The sequence below is a fragment of the Chrysoperla carnea genome, chromosome 1 (genome assembly GCF_905475395.1).
Source record: "Chrysoperla carnea chromosome 1, inChrCarn1.1, whole genome shotgun sequence".
Lineage (NCBI taxonomy): Eukaryota > Metazoa > Arthropoda > Insecta > Neuroptera > Chrysopidae > Chrysoperla > Chrysoperla carnea.
This window is the reverse complement of record NC_058337.1, coordinates 35,022,778-35,044,952: the sequence shown is the minus strand read 5'-3', so window position 1 is coordinate 35,044,952 and position 22,175 is coordinate 35,022,778. Positions and strand designations below refer to the sequence as shown.

The window sequence follows — 22,175 nt, the reverse complement described above, 5'->3', positions numbered from 1 at the left end:
CAATTGACATTGGATAAAAACAATTTCTATAAAATCAAGGTTTGATTTTCTAAAAAGACAATTAAATATAGGGTACAATAAATTATTTTAGCTACAGAATATAATTTATTTGAAATTATTTTCAATATTTGTTTAAAACTTTTATTTACTTCGTTTATAAACAATAATAAACTTTAGATACACAAAATGACTAAATCAAATTCAATGAATTGTCACCGATCAATTTAGATAAAGTATTTATCATTATTATTTTTTAATTCAATATAATTACAGTGTAAAGAATGATTGTATGAGAATCCGTAAATGTGTACGTATATACCAAAAAAGTTATTGGGCATTTGTAAGGCCATAGGGCCATGCTCAGTTTGGAGCAAGAAGTCGGTGCCTGGGATTCGGTACGAAATGTTCTGAATTTTACCATTTCGGCTTTCATTTGTATATAATTTTCTATTCATTTGTTTTAGGTTCTATTGGAACCTATTTCTGAGGACAGTTTTGTTTCAAATTTACATCAACGTTTTAAGCGGGATCATATTTACACGTATATTGGTACAGTCCTTATTTCCGTTAATCCATATAAAAAGTTAGCTCTTTATTCGGCAGAATTAGTTAGGGCTTATATGACTCGTGGTCCATTTCATCTACCTCCACACGTGTAAGTTTTCTTTTATAATTTTCAAACCAATCTAAAATCAGCTGTACTGAACATAATCTTTGTAGCTTAGTTATGCAACCGTGATTGCATGTATCTTAATACTATAGATATTTTCATTTTAATTACGATTAGTTTTTGTTTCGGACAAGCAGATAAAAGAACAGTGAAGATAAAAGCAGATAAAAGAATAGTGAAGAAATTCGTTATTCAATATTCATTTTATCACATTGATTTTCTGACATTCCGCCCGAAACATAAACGTGTCGTAGAAAATCAAGCATTTATTAAGCAAACTCAAAAAGAGACCTTGACATTACAGCTGCAGCAAGATCTTTGCTTTATGGGACTGGAATCCATATAAAATAAAATTGTTTCTCTCTTTTTTATTCCTATTTAACATTTTTAACAGCTTTTTCTATCCATTTTTAAATCGGTGGGAATGATTTCTCAAAAACGAATGCTCTTCTATCTTCTTGAAGGCTCACACACTTCTTCAAAAAACAATTTATCATTCCTTTTTTTTTATAAATAAAGTTATCATGACTTCTTATCCTATAAGTATTATCAAAAATAATAAATGAGAACTCTAGGATTTTTCGAAATAAATTTCGATTTTTGCCTCAATTTTTAGATTAATTTTTGTTTTATATAAATATGAATTTCGACTACCAAGTTGTCATCATCAATATGAATTAGCTAATCGCAATTACTCTTATAAATAGCGTATGTTACTCGTTGCTAATTTGAATTTTGGTGACGGTTTATACAACCGTCAGAAAATTAGCAATGAGTTACATACACTATAAGAGTAATTACGATTAGCTAATTCATACTGATGATGACTACTTGTTAGTCGAAATACGTATTTTGTAGAATACAAAGATTGATATAGGAAATTGAGGCAATAATCGATATTTATGACTTATTCTGTTTTAGAATACAGGCATTTTGCAAAGGAAGAAGAAAATATTTTAGTATTGTATTAAATTATAGCGATTACAATTACTGAGGCTAACACAATAAAACAATAAAATAAATATATGTATTACATGTATTTTTCTCGATTAATAGTTATGCAGTTGCCGGTACAGCATACAAATGGCTTCGAGATCGAAATGAAGATCAATGTATAATTGTTTCGGGTGAAAGTGGTTCTGGGAAAACAGAAGTAGCACGTATTGCATTACAGTTCATTGTATTAGCATCAGGTTCTGATAGTGAAGTCCAACAAATTAAAGATCGTTTGGTACAAGCTGGTACATTATTAGAAGCGTTTGGTAATGCACGAACGACACGTAATGAAAATGCATCAAGATTTGGAAAATTTTTGGATATTGAATTTGATTTTAAAGGAGATCCAATTGGTGGCCATATAACTCATTGTAAGTAAATTAATTTATTCGAAAAAATTTTAATATTTAAAAATCAATAATTGAAATTCATTTTCATTATGCAAACAGTTTTATTGGAAAAGGTATTTGATTAAATTATTTCAGTGTATAGTTAAAGTTCAAGAGCCTATCGCAAACAGATCTTCATTATCGAACATTTCAAAAAAGTTTCTATGCGAAACAAATAAAATATTGAGGACGATTAATATTAGGGGATGAAGTAACAGTAGTTATTTTGAGTTATTTTTCGTATAAGGGGCCATTCATTAATTAAGTAAGGGCTTATTAAATAATCTAAACCTTAATTATCTGCTAAAGAATAATGGTCAAAATCATTCTTACGTAATTAATGAATGGCCCCTAAACCGCTATTTACGAAATTTTGTGCCGTAACACAAGTCCATATTTTAAAAAGCAATTATACATTTGGAAAATAAAATTTTTATTAAAATTTTGTTATGTATAAAAGAGACATTAATAAGCAAATTGTGGAAACAAGCTGGTTCTGATGGATTCGATTGTGTTTTAGAACTCAAGAGTATTCTTCTGTTGTGCGATTTGAAATTAATGCACATTGCAAGTAATATTTACAATACTTTATTATTTGTTGTTGTATACTTTACTATGTTTCTGTTTAACAAGTATTTACGATCTTTGGATTTCCCACCCTCTTAGCTTCTTTTTACTTGCAATTGTCGTTTTTAACTTTTATACATATTATCAATTTAATAGAAAAATACACTTGAGCGAGAATCGAATCCATTTTCTCTTGCTTTCTGGACTAGCGCTATACAACCTAAGCTATCGATTCTGTCATATCTTGATGGTATGTATTTTTTAAGTGTCCCATGATCATCTTAAGATGCTCAATTGCTTTTTATGCACATAGACAAAAAATGTCCATGTTTCGTTAAAGAAGACCTAATTGATTAGATAGTAGGCTTTTGTATTTTTATATTTTTTACAATTAAATGATTTGCTTTATAGACTCGTGTCACAAATTTAGTCCCAGGCGACCGAAACTTTCATGTATTTTATCAGTTACTCACGGGCGCTGAAATATCATTGCTCAGTAAGACCATATTTTTATTTTATTATTTTGTTATTCTTTTAACTTATATACTAAATATCACGAATTTAAAATATTAAATAATATATATTTTGCATTTTTAGAATTAAAAACTTCTGCTTATAAATTTTAATTTATTTTCCCTAAGAGTTGATTGTCGACAGAAAATTTTGATTCAATTTTAGTCTTCCCTTCTTAGAATAAACATGGGAATTTTTTACAAAGCACTTCCAGGTGTTTGTTTTTCCTAATTATATAAATTTTTTCAACTTTTTGGTGTAAGCATAATTTATTAAAGATCATGTCATTATCGATATTTCATTGTTTATAACAAATTATGTCGCAAGGTGACTTGTAATAATGTCCCTAATTAAGCATCTTTAAGTGAAGTGAAGCCAATTCGTATTAAATAATTTGAAACTACTTAATTTTAAGAAAAAGTTAGTACATCGTCCATATTTACCATCAACACCTCGAACTTTGGGGCGTTCTCATTCAAAAAAATGTTACTATCTGAAACCTTAAATTTATCAATCCTGGGAAAAATCTCGGAGGCGAAGCTGTGGGCTTACTGCGTGGCGTATGAACTCAACAGAATCCTATAACTTCATCTACTTAAAATAGCATCTCTCACCCGGAGCCGTCTCGCCTTCGGACACACGAAGGGTACAGAGGACCCCTTTATCTAGATGCTAGGGACCCATTTGCAGTATCCCTCTTATGTTTTATTATTATTACCCTATACTCAATGAAATATCGAAAATCGGGAGAAAATTCATGGTTTCGTCGAAAGTTAAAATAAATAGATACAATTGTAGTAAAAATCAACCGCAATTACTGAATATTCATGTTAGCGGACAACTGAGGTTCTAGGGTTGATTTGTATTAATTTTAATTAATCTCCCTGAAGGAAAAGAAACAAAACTGTGTCACAAAATTTTTGCGGCAATTAATTTTTGCGAAAGCGTTTTTAATCTGATTACTGTGTAATAAGTATATTTACTAAATTTTATATTCCTCTATATAGAAGCACTTAAACTGCAGCGAAATATCGACAATTATGTTATCCTGCACAATAATGGTACCACTTGTTCACGTTTGCACAACGATGAAGGAACAGAAACTGATAAAGCTCATTTTCTATTTACGAAGGTATATGATTTAATTTCTTATAACAATTTTCATTAATTAATATAATTTTGAATTTGAATTTTATAGACGGCTTTTGAAGTATTGGGTTTTACACCTGAAGAGATAATGAATGTTTTTCGTGTGGTTGCAACTGTGTTAAAATTGGGTAATTTAGTATTTATACCTGCTAGTAATATTGATGGCACTGAAGGATGTACGATAAGTAATGATTATGGTAAGTTTAATTTATGTTATTTGTCTTCAACCAATGATGTAAGATTAATACTAAATAAGTACTTTAATAGACCTTTTTCACATTTTTTTCCTTTTTTTTTTAAATGAAAGTAAAAGTCTTGATAAATGGGCTAATTTTTTTCCCCGATTTGTTTTGGAGCCATATGGCCGATGAAAATCATTAAAATTAAAATTGGCGAAAACGATACGGAAACACACGAAGTTACACGAAGGTCAGTTTGACGTCATTTAAAGTTGATAATAATGATATATTAATACGACTGTTGACACTGTCTTATTGTCATTGCTTGTCGGATTGACATCACAGATCACGTGTGCATTGGAGCCAAAAAAATTCGTTTTAAATTATTTAAAATATTGTGATTTTCTAACAATTTTTTTTTATAGTGTTTTTATTGGTAAAAATGCGTAATTTTCGAGTTACAGGTTCTAATCGACCTATATTTTCATAAAAAATTATCAAAAAGCATTTCTGTTTTTCATGAAAAAGGTCTATTGTAGAATAACATAATAATAATACCAATAATTACCAATAATTGTAACTTACCAATAATTGCTTGAATTTCATATTCTATTTTTGTTTGTAGAATTGTATGAAGTTTGTGAATTGTTGGGCGCTGAAGTGAGATGGTTAGAAAATGCATTAACAGTGCGTTCTGTGGAAGGTGCTGGTGTTACTGCTGATTTATCAGCATGTGAAGCAGCCATTACAAGAGATTCCCTTTGTAAAGCACTATATAGTCGTTTATTCACTTGGATTGTATGTCGTGTAAATGAAACCACAAAAGTAAGCTCAAATTATACTTTAGGATTTTTCTAACGCCATAAGAGAAAACTCAATATATTTAAAAGAGAAAAAATATAATTATCTAAATAGTAGTAAATTACTTCTAACAATTAATCTATGGAGGCCCAATGTTCAATTTGACAAAATAGACCTTTTTCACATTTTTTTTTCTTTTTTTTTAAATGAAAGTAAATGTCTTGATAAATGGGCAAATTTTTTTTCCCGATTTTTTTGGAATCATATAACCGAGAAAACAGACAATGAAAATCATTAAAATTCAAATTGGCGAAAACGATCCGGAAACACACGAAGTTACACGAATGTTGTTGTGACGTCATTTAAAGTTGATAATAATGATATATTAATACGACTGTTGACACTGTTTTATTGTGATTGCTTGTCGAATTGACATCACAGATCCCGTGTGCATTAGAGCCAAAAAAAAAATCGTTTTAAATTATTTCAAATATTGTGACTTTTTTACAATTTTTTTCATAGTGTTTTTATTGTTAAAAATGCGTAATTTTTGAGTTACAGGCTCTACTAAACCTATATTTTCAAAAAAAATTAACAAAAAGCATTTCTGTTTTTCATGAAAAAGATCTATTGCTATCAGACAACAAAAAATACGTTGTTATAGAAGAAAACAAGTCAAAAAACACAGCGTTTTTTGTTTACGGCTAATCAATGGTTAAGTTAGCTTAAAAAATTCGCAAAAGTCAAAAAAATGGTTTTCTTCAAAAAGATGTTAAAAAAACGCTATAAAAAAAGTTGACGTCCAATGCAAAAAATATTAAATAGAAAGGTTATAGATCTCAATAAAACCTATCGATTGATGTTTGATAAGTCCGATTAAGATGCGAAGGTATCGAGAAAACTTGAAAAAATGAGCGAAAATAGTCGTTTTTAAATTTTTTATAACTTTTTTTTGTTTATTTTTAAAATTGATATTTGGTGAAGTTATGTGTAATAGATTGAAAAGCCTACGCATTTGTACGAAAAAATACCTTTCGTAAAAACTTTTCTCTTGGTCGAGAGATTATGGTAGAGCGGTTTTTCGGGGCTTAATCTCTGCGTCTAAGCTTCTTATAGCATGATAATTTAACAGCAAGTGAAATTCTTTATTTTTTGATGCCGAAATTTGATCTCTGAAACATACACACGTTACTAATAAATACTTACTTTACATAAAAAAATATTTGCTATGATCCGGTTATAATCGAGTGTTGTTTCTGCATCTTAAAAAAATGCACTTATTTCAAGGTCCGATTTCGGCATCAAAAATTAAAAAATTTCACTTGCTGTTAAAATATTATGATAGAAGAAGTCCAGGCGAGTGATTAAGCCCCAAAAAACCGCTCTGCCATAATCTCTCGACCAAGAGAAAAGTTTTTACGAAAAGTGTTTTTTTTTTTTCTGGAAAAAATTCAATATTTCAGCAAATTTAAAAAAGACTATTTTCGCTTATTTTTTCAAGTTTTCTTGACACAAACGCATCCAAATTGGACTTTCGATAGGATTATGAATTTTTTGAGATCTATAACTTTTTCATTTAATTTTTTGCATTGAACGTCAACTTTTCTTTTATAGCAAGAAAACCGTTTTTTGGATTTTATGAATTTTTTACGCTAACTTAGCCATTGATTAGCCGTAAACCAAAAATATGTTTCTTGGCTTGTTTTCTTCTATAACAACGTATTTTTGTTTTCTGATAGCAATTTTGTCACCCGTTTCGCATATTAAATGGATTATTCGGTAAATCTGTCTAAACACTACTAAAAATAAAACTAAAAATCGGTAAACACTACTAAAAATGCTATCATATATTGTCCATCTGTCTATATTGTATACAAACTCTCATAGTAACAGCACACAGCGTAAATTAAACAACATTCCCGCTTGTCCAATTCATTCCGGAATTAGACTAAATATTCGTCAAAAAATAATCTTTGTTTATTGTTTTTTTGTAATTAATTACATCCTAATTAGCCTCAAAGCATCCTTAATTTGTTTATTTACATATATCTAGTTTTTTTTGCAAAGTTATCTTCTATAGCAAAAACACAAACTAAAAATGTTCAAAAAGTCTTCTAAATAGTTTGAATAGGGAATATTCATGTATTTTTTTATATTTTTAATTCATTGTTTACACGCGTTATAATAAAATAAAAAATATAAATACAAATAAAATATAAAATATAAGTATGTGATCTGTCAATTGGCGACAGTTCAATGTATTATTTCCATGCTAAAAAAAATGAATTTAAAACACAGAATTTACACTCGTTATTATTAAGTTTTCTTATAAAAAGCCGTAGAATGATATAACTCACTGAAATCCCATATAAAAAGTAAGTAATTAATATCATACAGTATGTCAACAAATTTGACAAGCGTGTACTATGATGTCACGTCCGTATAAAAATTTGAATTTCCGTTTTAGAAATTTTTAAATGCCCTCACTGAATTTGTACTTTTATTAATTAATTTTAAGTAACTAAAAAGATATTTATTATTAAAATAATGATTTAGTTGAAATGTCCAGTCAATAAAGTTACGGAAGAAAAATATTTGAACCAAATTTAAATTTCATGAATATTCCCTATTCCTATCGTTTAGATGTTAAATATTGACTTTGAAAATTTATAGCAGCTAACAGAGACGGTCAATGGTCCTAAGACTTTTTTCACAGCTTAATGTCGTTGAGAACTACACCTCTAGAATTTTTTGTGCTAAAATATATATTTTTAGACGCTTATTGTTAGAAATACCTTAAATTGCGTTCTTTGTATTTTTGTCATTTTGGGGTATTCAAATCTTTTGATAAGCTTCGTAGAGCCAGGCGCGGATCTAGAAAATTTTTTCAGGGGGGGGGGGGGCGTAGGATTTTTGTCATTTTTGTTTTTCAATAAAATAACAAAAAAACCAAATAAACAAAGATTTTTTTTTGTTTTTCGGTTTGTAAAATATTGATTCAGCTCTTTTTTTTGAAATGCGGGCTGTTTTGGGGGGGGGGTCATGACCCATGTGACCCCCCCCCCCTTAGATCCGCGCCTGCGTAGAGCATACAAACGCTAATAGAAAAATTTTTATAGCCCGAAAAATATGCAGAAATTCTGATCTTAACGCCACTCAATCAATTATTAATTGTTATAATTACTTCAAACAACAAGTCTAAACTCTTTCGTAAAGTATATTGAGAAATCCAATATCAAATTGAAAGCTTTTTAAATTTATGTAATTTTTTTAGGCAAAAACGTACGGTAAACGACGTACATTAGGTGTATTAGATATTTATGGTTTTGAAAATTTGGAACAAAATGGTTTAGAAACTTTATTAATAAATTATTGTAATGAAAGACTACACAGAACAATTGTCAATTCGACATTAGGTTTAGAACAAGAGGAATATGTACGTGAAGGTCTTGAATGGACGAAAATACATTATTTTGATAACATTGTTATATGTGATTTAATTGATAAGGTATTTTAACTCATTTTATAGATTCATATAAAAAATACTAACATGCAAATTATTTTTATAGCGGAGTCATGGTATACTAGCTCTGTTAGAAGAAGTTCATGTTCATAGCGATGATGCATTCTTTACACGCCTTCAACAATGCTGCGCAGGACACTCTCACTGTCTTCTAATGGATACAAATCTTCCTCCCCTAAGTTTTCAGTAAGTAATATTTCATACAGTTTTCGCTTAGTCTTAATTTTATTACCTTCAAAGTAGATTCCCTTTAACTTTGACTCTTCACACTCTAGTACATTCAAAGCACTCTCCACAGACATTTTCAGCATGATTTTCAGTTTATAGAGGAGTTTTGTTTTTGGGTTAAACTAACTCAAAACGGTTACCATAGTTGCAATTGTCGTTTTGCGAAAAAAAAAAATGTTGTGAATGTTGATCGATAGTAGCTCCACTTTGCTTCTCTTTTGGTTTTCTCACTTCGGCTGAGTCGGTGGCTAAGCCCCCACATCCTGGCCTTTCAAGAACATTCTGTCAGAAAATGAAAGGATTTATCATCAGATAGGCTGTATTTAAAAACTCTGCTGTCCTCAAATCTCACGAATGATTTTTTTGAATCTTAAAGATGTGTCCTAAAGAGCACCAAGGCAATTTTAAAAAGCTTGATTTTTTTTATTTGAAGTTGGACTAAGTCTAAATCAATTCTGAAAATTTTAGGGGGGGGGGGTTGCCCGATTATGTTGATAATATCATTAATTTTAAGAGATAACTTCATCTAAGGTTCACAAAGTATACGCCTAATGAATTTTTCGCAAATTAAAGTATTAATTATCCCAAATGAAAACGCCAAAAAAGTTTTATTGCTTTGTAGACTTAATATGTCAAATACAATAAATTTTTTCAAGATTCTCATTCAGAAATCCTTACAACAATAACTAATCTTAAGTTTTTACACACAAATAAAAGACAGACATGTCTTATGGATACCTGTCTTCGATTTTCTTGGTGCGTATCCCTCTCTCCTCGGCTCCTTCTGCTTGCTGCACGCTATTGACCGTATAACATACAACATACAATTTATCACGTAAAAATTATTATTTATATTTATTGACATTAATAAAAAAGAGTATTTAAACGTTAAAATTATAAAATATATTTGCATATTTTCAAAATTTACAGCAAGCTGAATCGATTGAAATGAGTTTCTAGTTTCCTATGTTATCGGGAAGTGCCTCAAAAATCACTGCAAAAAGATATCGTTTTTCATTGTTACACTTTTTTCGGTCTAGCCTCTCAGCCCGCTAACAAATCAGAATTTTTCATTTTTTAATATCTATTCACTTGTTTATTTCGTAATTGGTTTATTTAAATAACATTATTGAAATAATAAATGTTTATATTTGTACAGAATACGTCATTACGCTGGACCAGTAATATATAATATCCAGGGTTTTGTTGATAAAAATGTTGATGTATTACATCGGGATGTATCAAAAGCTATGTATAGATCTGATCATGCCTTACTTAAAATATTATTTCCTGAAGGGAATCCAAAACGTTGTAATGTTAAACGACCACATACAATTGGTACACAATTTAAGATAGCAATCGATGCCTTAGTTAAAACCACATCAAATAGACAACCACATTATATACGATGTATAAAACCAAATGAATTAAAACAATCACGATTATTTGAGATAGCTTTGGTTCAACATCAAGTTAGATATTTGAGGTAAGATTTATTTTTTACGCAATCAAATTTTACACTTTTTTAAACTGTTTAAATAGTACTACTAATCTACAGATATAATTAATTTTTCATATTAAATTAAATTTCAAAATAAAATTGCTATACAGTATAAAATAATAAAAATTTCGAATATTTTGTACATTTCATAAAAAAAATTTTTCTCAATTGTGTCCAAAATAGTTTTGTGCATCAAACGACACTTAATTAAATGTACGATTTATTTCATATTGCCGTCAAATATTTATTTATAATAAAGTTATTTTTCTTTAAATAAAGTCGCGTATAATGTTTATTTATTGTGTCGTTTAAGTAGTCTGTCCCAACAATTTAAGATTCTTTGCATTAAAAAATAAATTTTTTTGTAGCTTAATGGAAACAGTTCTTGTACGAAGATCTGGTTTTTCATATCGTTTGCCTTATACACAATTCCTTTTACGTTATAAAATGTTATCACGACATACATGGCCACATTGGCCACGTGGTAGTTCATCTAGTACACCAATAGAAGCTACAGTTCATTTAATACGTTCAATACCTGTTCCTACGGCTGAATTTAATTTTGGACGAACAAAATTATTTATTAGAAGTCCACGAACGGTATGTAAATTGTTAGGTACAATTCGCGAAATTATATACTGCCTGAAAATGTTAAAATACTATAGTATTTTAATAAACATTATGTTATTATTATAATCGTTATTTATTTGGTTTTATAAACAATTAATGTTTTTATTTCTAATGCATTTTCACCTAGTATCCGATTTCGAGTGTTGGATTCGAACATTATTTAAATAGTATAACTTACTATGTAAAAACTTCTATTTTTAGTTATTTGAATTAGAAGGTTTTCGTGCAGCTCGTTTACAAGATTTAGCAGTATTAGTTCAAAAAACGTGGCGTTGTTATCGATTTCGCAAACGATATTTATTAATGCGACAAAGTCAAATTGTTATTGCGGCTGCATGGAGAAGTTGGCGGGTAATGAAATTTTTTATTATATTTTTATGTAACTTGAAACATTTTGTTTTTTTTTTTTACTTTGCATGTATTTTTTTTTTGCATGTCAGGAATGCAAATTAGGCCTCCCTTTTGAAGGTCGAAGACACTTATGGTGTTTATACAGAGTGGTATGTTTTTCATTTCGTATTATATTTTAATTTTGTCAAAACTATTTAAAGCAAAAATTTTTTTATAATATATTTATTATGCGTTCCAATAGGCCAATAAAATTTTTTATCTAATCTATTCTATATACTAAAAAAATTTATTAAATAAATTACGAGTCTGTCCGGCCGTTGTATCCAACCGATTTGCTTATTTTTTTTTAAGTGAAGGTATTGGTACACAGATTTGTCATCAAGCATTGGAAATCACTTAACTTTCACCCATCTCAAGCTATACTCGAACGCGCTTTTCTTCTGTAGATTTATTATGTTTTCATAGCTTTATTTCTCTATATCCTCGGTTTTAAGTGAGGTATGCGGTACGTTTTGGTCTAAGAACATTTCCTAGAAAGAGTTCTTTCATTTGAGTTGTCCACTTAAATTGGTTGACTTGGAACTAATCTAGGTGTGAACATTCATCTTGACTTTCAATATGCCAATATTGCTTATATTCAAAAAAATTTTGGATGTAAAAATTCGTCTGTATATACAAAAAATCTAAAAGATTTCGCGAATCAAAAGCTATACCTGCCTACTTAGGAGTGTGAAATTTATGCACGGGGCACCTAATTATTTTTAAATAATTCTCTTAGTGTTAATCTGCTATTATTAGTCATATCTCCTCATCTTAATTAATAATCCATTTTAGCGTTATATCTAATACGCTTTAGGGGAGATGTTAAAATTTAAATTTTAAAAATATATTATTTACATGTTTGAAGAGCACAATGGGGCTAACTAACAAATTTTCTGTCTTTTATATAATTTCGAATTAGTCTGAATCAAAGAATCTTTTAGAAAGAAGAAAATTTAAATCTCAAACGCCTATAAAGTGAGGTTATCAAAAGGTTTTTTTTTGAATAATTTCCAATAATAATATTTACAAATTGACTAGAAGAATGTACATAACAGTAGAATCTTTCTCCACGCTGTGGATGCCTTCACGACCTTCAAAAAATAGTTTTTTTTTCATAAATCGCTAGTATTGCATCCAACAAAGATTTATAATGAAGGGCGTTAAATCATATTTAAATTTAAAACGAGTTTTTATCGAAAATGTATTTTGTTTTAATTTTATGGAAGCGATAACTAAAGAGGCCTTGGCCAGTTGTGCTGAAATTTTGCACCGATTTTTTCCGTAACGTTTTTTTTTTTTTGAATCCAAATGTTTTGAAAAATATTTGGTAGCTTAAAAATAGTTGAACAATTTGTTTTAAAAGAAATATTTCAATCTCAAAAAGTGTAAAATACATCAGCTGTTAAAACTTTGATTTCCTGTTATTAATTCGGTAATTATTAATTAGGGTATTTGGAAGACTTTTCAATATAAAATAAAATAATAATATAACAAATAATTTTTCATTTGTCAAATCATTTGTTTTATTGTACTTTCGAAATATGTTTGTAGGCACGTGAAGAGGCTCGATTATTAAAACACAGAAAACAAATAGATTGGGCTGTTCGGGTAATTCAAAGGCATTATGTTCAGTGGAAGGTAGGACATTTTTATATTTAGGGCAATAGTGAATATTCATGAAATTTAGATTTGGTTCAAATATTTTATCTTTTTATTACTTAACATTAATTAATAAAAGTACACATTCAGTGAGAGAAATTCTAATTTCTAAAACGGACTTGACATCATAGTATGTAGCATGTCAGACTTGTTAACATACTGTGTGGTATTAATTATATATTTTATATGGTATTACCATGGATATATACTATAATTACTACATACGTGGGTATTATACCAGTAGTAAACAGTACATTGAACTGATTGAACTGTCAACAATTGACAGGTCACATATTAATACGTCATCAACAGAGACCGGCAAAAGGACTGCGTTTAAACATCTCAAAATTATTCTCTATTAAATATTTTTTTACACTTAATTACAGCATTTTTAAACAGTATTTATATTTTTTACTACGTTATAACGGTGTAAACAATGAATTAAAAATATTAAAAAAAAATACATGAATATTCCCTATTGTTTCGCAGTTAAATATTACGTAAATGGGTCACAATAATATTGATTTTAATTTTACAGAGAAGGCAGTTTTTACGAAAATTACCATATATGTTACCAAGCGATAGTGATTCTCCAATTTGTCGTGATTGGCCACCATGTCCACCTCAATTAGCTGAAACTAGTTTATTATTACGTAAAATACACCACAAATGGAGGGTGAGTAATTTAAATATTGAAATTATTATTTTTAATAAATATAAAAGAAATATATAATTTATTTATTGTACATATTACAGTGTTACAAATATCGGCTACGTTTTGATCAAACAGCGCGTAATCGTATGCGTGAAAAAGTTACAGCTAGTATTATTTTTAAAGATAGAAAAGCTTCATATCCTCGAAGGTATAGTATATTTATGAAATTCTAAATAATCATTACATTTTAATCTGTAATTTTTTCACAGTGTTTCACATCCATTTCTTGGTGATTATGTTCGTTTACGACAAAATGTACAATGGAAAAAATTATGTGTAGAAACCAATGACCAATATGTAGTGTTTGCAGATATTATTAATAAAATAACTAGGTCAAGTGGCAAGGTAATAATAGTTATTTACAATAATTTACATGTTATTTTTGATTTTTTCATTACTTTGTCAAATACAAAATATTATCACACTTCAAAACCTGCCGTACTAATTTCGTTGTCCGATAGCATATGATGCGATAAATACATCTTTAGATATTATTATGTGGCTTAATCCGCTTAATTTTACTAAGCCAAACTACTTTCTCTTTTTGGAAAATTCTCCTAAATAAGCCTAAATCAAACATGCAATTACCGCATATCCAGTCGACAAATAAAATTTTTGTACGATATCTTGAAAATTGAAAAACACGTACATTACTTCTAATCAAAATCTACTAGATTAATTATTATTTCAAAATGTAAAAACATTAGCCTGTGAAAATTTAAACTTTGTAAGGTTATTAACATCAGTACCCGATCTAAGGGGGGCACCCGGGGAAATTCCCAGAGCGCCAAAAATAAGGGGCGGAAAAATTGAGATCGCAGGGCGAGTCCACGAAGTCCTCACTTTTTTCTCTTTTTAGAAAAATTTTATTAAAATTACCATGCTAAGCAACCCAAAAGTTTTTATAAGGTTTTCATTAAAAAATACTACTTTTACTGCTTTTAATCTTTAGACAAACATACATATTTTAAAATAGAGTTGTCTTAAAAATTTTTTAATACTAAAGTTAGAAAATTATAAGATAGCCAAGCTGAAAGAAAGAAGAATAAATACCTAAATAGGAAAGAAGGAACTAACTATGTAAAAATTTTAAATAGAGAACACACAAAAATTTTCCCGAATTTTTTAACAATTTTACATTTCTGAACTAACAACCCTTTTCGTTCCTTTTATATATTATTATTATGAAACTAAACTTTTTACATTTATTTCAAATTTTTGTGTACTAAGTCAAAGTCCCTCACACATGATACTTTTAATAATTTTTGTTATCTTAACACATAATACCACTTAACATATGAGAACGAGACTCTATACTTCAATGGAAAACGCACATTAAGTATTTTATTTTGAACAAATAAAAAGAAACCAAAAAATTACATAGAAGTCGAGACTCGATATCCGGTCTAGGACGAAACCAACTGCTTCACTTCTGTTGTATGTGATTGACACAAATTATATGTAACTTCTTCGTTTTTTTTTTCTATTTGTATGTTTGTGTATACAGAACACACAAACGTTTCGTACTATTATACAAATCACATAAATTACATATATTTATTATTAAACAAAACTCTTTAGATTTATTTCAAATTTTTGTGCACTGTATACTGCTTGACGGAGATTTCCCACAAACGTTGATATTTTATTTAGTAATTATTTCCAGTAGTTTGTTTTATTACGTACTATTATTGGAGGAATGCCCTTTTATCTTACATTCCTACAATGTGCGACTTTTTAAAGGAATCCTTAAAATATGATATACCGGGTGTTATAAACCTACTGTAGTTTATTGGAGACTTCTTCATTTTCACTTGGAAATTACAAACATACAAACTCTTATGAACTTGTATACTTGTTCAGAAGCCCAAGTAAACGAACATATGTGAATATTATACAATTCCAAAAATATCATACAAATGACATATCATCTATGAAATAACAAGCTCATCACTTATGCTTTTGATTAACATCCAACTGAAAAATTAAATTATTTTTCCAACAAAGTTAACCATTTTAATTTTGGTACTCTATCTAAAGAAGAAAATTACTTATGACATTGTTATTTTATAGTTTGTACCAATTTTACTTGTGGTTTCTACAAGTGCTATGCTTATTTTGGATCAACGTACCTTACAAGTAAAATACCGTGTACCTGCCGCTGAAATTTATCGTCTTTCATTAAGCCCATATTTAGATGACGTTGCAGTTTTTCATATAAGAGCGGTAAGCAATTACATTGAATTTATTATACAAATGTCAATGGCATGATATTATATTTGTCCAAAACCGGTGACTTAAACTCTTTTCAGTCAGATTTTTTGCATTTCAGTCGGAAGCTTCTTTTATCTTCGAAACAAATTTAGTCACTTGGTAATTTTAAGGAAAAATATATTAATAAAGAAGTTTAAAAACAACATTTACTTGAATTAATTAAAATAAATTTTTTGCTAAAAATCTAAACAATATTCAAACAAATATGATATTATGTAACCGTAAATAAATATATTATTACAAAAAGCTTTGTAAACAAGCTAGTTTTTGTAGAATGCTAGTGCAGTATCTTTTTATATATCGCTTGCAGACCTCTCCTACTGAATCTCCTAGCGTAACAGGGGGTTGTGGAGGTGGAAGTATTTCAGATCCTTCAACCCCATCTGGCTGCTTGTTCCAGAGTGATCTTGCAAAGAAAAAAGGCGATTTTGTATTCCAAACTGGTCATGTGATTGAAATTGTTACCAAATTATTCCTAGTGGTACAAAATGCTATTGGAAAAGCACCAGAAATTAATATAAGCACTGAGTAAGTATTAAACATTATTCATAATCATAGCAAGTTTAAATATTCATATTCGGAGAAAGGGCTAAATTAACCGTTATTTTATACAAAATGGTGGCTTGATAACTAAAAAAAGGTTTAATAATGAAATTTTGGTGAGGAAAATATTTTTATAAAATCGAAAGTAAAGCATTGAAAGAAGTCATTTTCAGCTTTGTTCGAATGATGTCAAGCAAATTTCTTTATCATAATTGTTTCAGGAAATACAGAAGTGTAAAATGTCAATTTTGCTTTGGGAGTAAAATACTTGACATAAAAATTTTTACACTTCCTGTATTATAATTTTTATTTTGTACTAATAATAAACAAATTTATTTAGATTTGAAGCAAATTTTGGTCAACAAACAGTAGTGTTTACATTCAAATGTACCGGTTTACCAGAAGTACAGCCTGGACAAATACGTGTACTACGAAAAAGTAATAAAATGGAAGTATTAGTTTGAAAGTATAATTTTCTATACAAAATGGTCATTCAATATTGCTCAAGTTCAGACGAGGGAACTGAACGACAATTTTATTTATTATTCTCTAAGCATTGTTTCTTTATTTCTATTCACACAATTATTCTAGCACATAATTATTATAAAATGTTCTATTACATCAAAAAATGTGACCATGTGCAGTTATATATCAATATTCCATTCCTAAGTCAATCTACAATGAACCAATAGAAAAGTGTTGAAGTTATGAAGTAGTACGTGATATTAAATTTTAAATCAAATTCATTATAATAACGAGCCTACAATTTTTCACATAATTTTTAATGCATTAGAAATATATGGGATTTGATTATTTTCATAAGTTTCATCAGTCAAGCTTCTTTTGGGTGAACTGCATAAATGTAACAATAGCTTGTAACTTAATATATTCAACTTCACGCACTAGAATGCATGCAGTTGAGTATACATCAATTGCATGTAAACTGTTAAAATGATCAACTTAATGCAGTCGGTTGCAGTTGAATAACTATATGCAGTCGAAGTCACGAATATGCAGATGTATAGTGCGACTGATAGAAGCCTAGGATATTCAAACTGTTATCATACAATAATCTACCTGTAAGAATGATAATGCATTAAGAAATTGTTGTGAAATCTAATGAAAATATATATAAAAAAAAAAAAAATTAACTTAGACATTATACAGAGATTTTTGAAAGTGTATGTTGTTATTTACTTTTTTTCAAAAGTATAAATTGTTGCTTTGGCTTTTTACGAAATCATAAAAAAAATCACATTAATAATAATCTATCATAAATCTAGCTAAATATTTTTATTGTGGGTTCTAAAGGGGATATATTTTAACAAAATACAAATCCTGAGAAATCCAGTGAGATCAGTAATTTTTTATATGCAGATAAGATTTTAAGCCTGATTTGTCACTATTTTACGGTTTATTTAAAAGAAAGACGCTAAAATTATTTCACTTTGTAGAGACCTCATACTATTCTTAACAACGATATTGCAATATCAAAAAAATTAATCGGACAAAAAAATTAATCAAAGAACATTTGTCTGTATTTTAAACAAAAATTATTGCCACGAAAATCTATTATTATAAATATTCTGTGGAATATTTATTATTTCATTTATTAATTACATTTTTTATGTAAACTAATTGCAGTTTTTAACATTTGATATTTATTAAGAATTACAACAGCACTTTTGAAAAACTTATGTATAGTTTGTTACGGCCTGTGATAGGTTTAATAAAGAGACAAGGCTATTATTAACTTTACCTTTTAGGTTTATAAAAATAGATCAAATAATACAAATAAATTATAAACAAAAAATATATATATTAAAATCGTTTCTATTTTTCTTGAGATAAAAAATAATTATTAAAAAGATATAATATACATATATACATGTATACAGGGTGAACAAACTAGTTAAAAACCATTAATTAACTTACTTTATAAACTAGATATCAATTTCATATTTAAAATTTATTTTATTTTTTTCTATAAAATCATAAAACAAAGTCCCAAAAGACAATTTTTAAGGGTGACCCGATTTTCAAAATTATGTGATTAACGTGATTCGATTCTGGATTGATTGTTCAGATCTCCACATTCAGTCGCTTTATTATAGGGAACACTCAAAGGGTATTAAACTATGTCACTGCACCCAAAATAGAGCAAAATGAAATTCCTAAAAAATAACCCGCATTCGTAAAAAATAGTTTATGGAAATCGTACGGATTGTCTATCAAACACTCGAAACTCGAAATCCGTTTTCGTGTACAATTGGGTTGTTGAATAAAAAATAATAATCAATTTTTGTATTTTATTTCTATTCTTTATCATAAATAATATTGAACTTCGCCAAGAAAACTTTTTTAAAAGCTATGCATAATTAAATATAAATAAATTAAAATGAATAAAATTTACGAAAGAATTCACAGATTCCAAACGTTATTTAAGCAAAGTGTGCTATGCTAATATGTAGTAAATGTTAAAATACAAAATCTTATAAAAATATAAACTTTCACGTGGATGTTAATCATTGATATTACATTACATATAAAGTCAATGATGTTAATTGATGTTCTCCTAGACACAGAGCTACTGCTACTCCATCTTTTTTTTATTATGGCTGATTTATATTTAAATTCATATAATTTTAAAAATTCATTCTTGTCGATTTCCCTTTCAGTATTATGTACGATAATACATTGAAATAAAATTTAAAAACTGTAGCTCTACCTGCTGAATGATTAACTATACTGTTAATTTTAACTGAATGCACAAATCTCTTAAAATAAAAAATCTAAATATTAAATTTAAAAAAAAAAAAAAAAAAAAAAAACTTATGTTAACTTCTGCATACAATTCTTAATTAAAATAATTACGTCACACTATGTTTTACGAAATTTTTTTCTTCGGCCATTTTTGTTTCTCTTTTAAAAAATTATATGCGATCTTTCGTACCTTAAATCCGTACTTGAGGGCACCCCACGCCAATTGACAAAACTCAGACAATTTAGTTCATAGGTATCTACTAAATATAGCTGGATATTTTTTACATGAACATCGCATGTAAGCTGCATCACGCGGGCCAGAGATATTCGATAGTTTTATAACCGCTACAATTGGTGATAATAAAACTTTGATAAGATGTTAATACACTTTATAATATAATTTTTATTTGTTAATTAACTTTTCATTTATGCGGGTATTAATTAATCCGATATTACAAACTTTTATTAGTATAGCTTAAAAAACCTTTGGGAAAAAACCTGACTGTACCTTTTTGTAGATTTGGTAGTTAAGAATACAAATATACTAGCAACTAAACTGTAGAACACCCGGTATAATATGTATAAATTGTATTATTTTGAATAGATTTAACCTATCCATTGTTACGTTTAATGCCAATATATATTACAATTTTCTGTAAATAATTTTAAACATATCGAATGAAACATGCGATATAAAATTCAATTATTATAATGTTTACGAACAAAAGAAATATACTTTTTACAAATAATATAACGACATACTATGTTGGCCTATTAATGTTTATAAAAATAAAAAATAAACGACAAAAACAAATAATATTAAAAAAAAATGTAAATGGGTTGAATATTATCACACTACCATCAAAAGTATGATAATTACAAGGGCTCACTATAGTTAGATTTCTCTTAAATTAAATTCATCGATTTCCAAAGAAGATGCGTGCAAGATTCGTTAAGAGCATTGGTGGTGTAAACAGTCGAGATATTGTCTTTAATTTACATTAAACCAAAATTCCGAACACGTGTTCGATAAGGATTTTACAGGGTTCTTTGAACTTTCTTTAAATATGTAACAAAAGTGGTTCTCGTTCCATATAAAGAATGACTACCTCGTAAGTGTAATTAACTCCTCAACGATTTGTTGTAGCTACATTAATTGATAAAAATCGCATTATCTGTTTGATTTAACCTATTGTATATTACAATGAAATGATTCAATTTATGACGACTTTTAAATAATAAAAATACACTTAGGCAATGTCGTATCTCAAAAATCAAAACAAATTTTGTAAGTCATAAGGCGATATTCTGTTCAATTAGAGGTATTTAACTACAGTAAGCTCTTGAACCATGATGAAGACTATTTTTAATTGTTATATACTATTGTTTATAAATATAGGATAATAATTGGCAAAATAAATTATAGAGGCAATAAATATAATTCACGTAAATCGAAAACAAAACCCCAGAGTCAATTTTTTACATATAATTATAGAGTTTTAATTTTTTTTTGGTAGAAAATAATTTTTTATGTGTTAAAAAAAATTATCAAAATCACACGAAAGTTTACCTTATTTTATTTTTCATCACTATTTTCAATGTTTTTTTGTTTTGTAAAATTGTATTATGTGTCTACAAATATTTAATTTTATAAGAAAATGAAGATAAAGTATTAGTAGATTCATTTGTTTAAATTTTAATAGTTTAGATATGAATTTTTCTATTAGATTCTACTTACCTCATAGAAAAAATGCAACTTCTTGGAAAGTCTTCGAAATATACTACCGCATTAAATACTAAGTAAGTCGAAATTATCACAACTGATTTATTTTCGTGTTGACTTTGACATGAAATTAATTTTAGAATTAATATTAACATTCTTGACGTTCACGACATCTCTCCATTATCTGATGTCTAGTATTTTTATTACTTACATTTTGTTTTCAACGTATTTTTTTATAGATGTTTAAATAGTCACTTGCTATAATTTTCGATAACTCGTAATCTCTTCTCGAATCTTTTAGATACAAGTATTTTCAGTTTCATGAAAAGCTAAAACACCTAAAAAATTCAATTTTATTATTATAATGGAGCATTAGTTTTCCAAAGTTAAGAAGCGGCAAATAATTCTCTATGGTGATTAATATTTGCGATTCCTCTATTTTTAGAGGACTACCCCGACTACACGCATGTATACAAGATCTTCCCTGAGTTTTTAGTACCGAGATAGATATTTTTTGTCACAATGATCCGCGAAAGTGTTCAATTATTATTCACTGAGATATCTTTTGCTCGCTCGAGTGTGAGAAAAGTTTCTTACAATTTATTATCAAGGTGATTTGATCTAGCCGTCAGTGCGCTTGACTTGTATCAATTTTGGCATCTCCTAGCAGTTTTCACTTTCGCTCTTCGCTTCTCACAGGACACATCAATCTATCTTTTGTTGCTGTCTGCTTACATCATCCATTAGTCCGTATTACTTGTATGTCCAGCATTTCTGAGTATACGCCCGTCCCTGCCATCATTATTATATATTAACAGTTATATTATACATTAACAAATATGAACGTTTAATTATCCTATATTATTGAGTTCTTTTCCCAGTTTTTTCAAGGGGTATAAAATGCTCACGTTTTTTCTAGTTCATTGATTGAGTGAATTGTTGTTTCTCTGCAAATTATC

At 28.4% G+C, this 22,175-nt stretch overlaps 1 protein-coding gene across 1 annotated transcript; it reads left to right on the top strand.

Annotated features, from left to right (window-relative positions):
- The first annotated feature begins 298 nt into the window (after positions 1 to 298).
- LOC123291768 (unconventional myosin-Ib) lies at positions 299 to 17,385 on the top strand. Its single transcript, XM_044872217.1, has 21 exons — positions 299 to 395; positions 465 to 655; positions 1,727 to 2,037; positions 2,116 to 2,129; positions 3,034 to 3,118; positions 4,143 to 4,267; positions 4,334 to 4,481; positions 5,089 to 5,288; positions 8,539 to 8,772; positions 8,834 to 8,973; positions 10,175 to 10,501; positions 10,885 to 11,116; positions 11,348 to 11,497; positions 11,587 to 11,646; positions 13,091 to 13,177; positions 13,737 to 13,874; positions 13,955 to 14,061; positions 14,123 to 14,258; positions 15,987 to 16,139; positions 16,498 to 16,715; positions 17,071 to 17,385. Exons 1-21 carry the CDS (start codon positions 357 to 359, stop codon positions 17,192 to 17,194), a joined length of 3,219 nt encoding a protein of 1,072 aa, XP_044728152.1. The 5' UTR covers positions 299 to 356; the 3' UTR covers positions 17,195 to 17,385.
- The last annotated feature ends 4,790 nt before the right edge of the window (positions 17,386 to 22,175 follow it).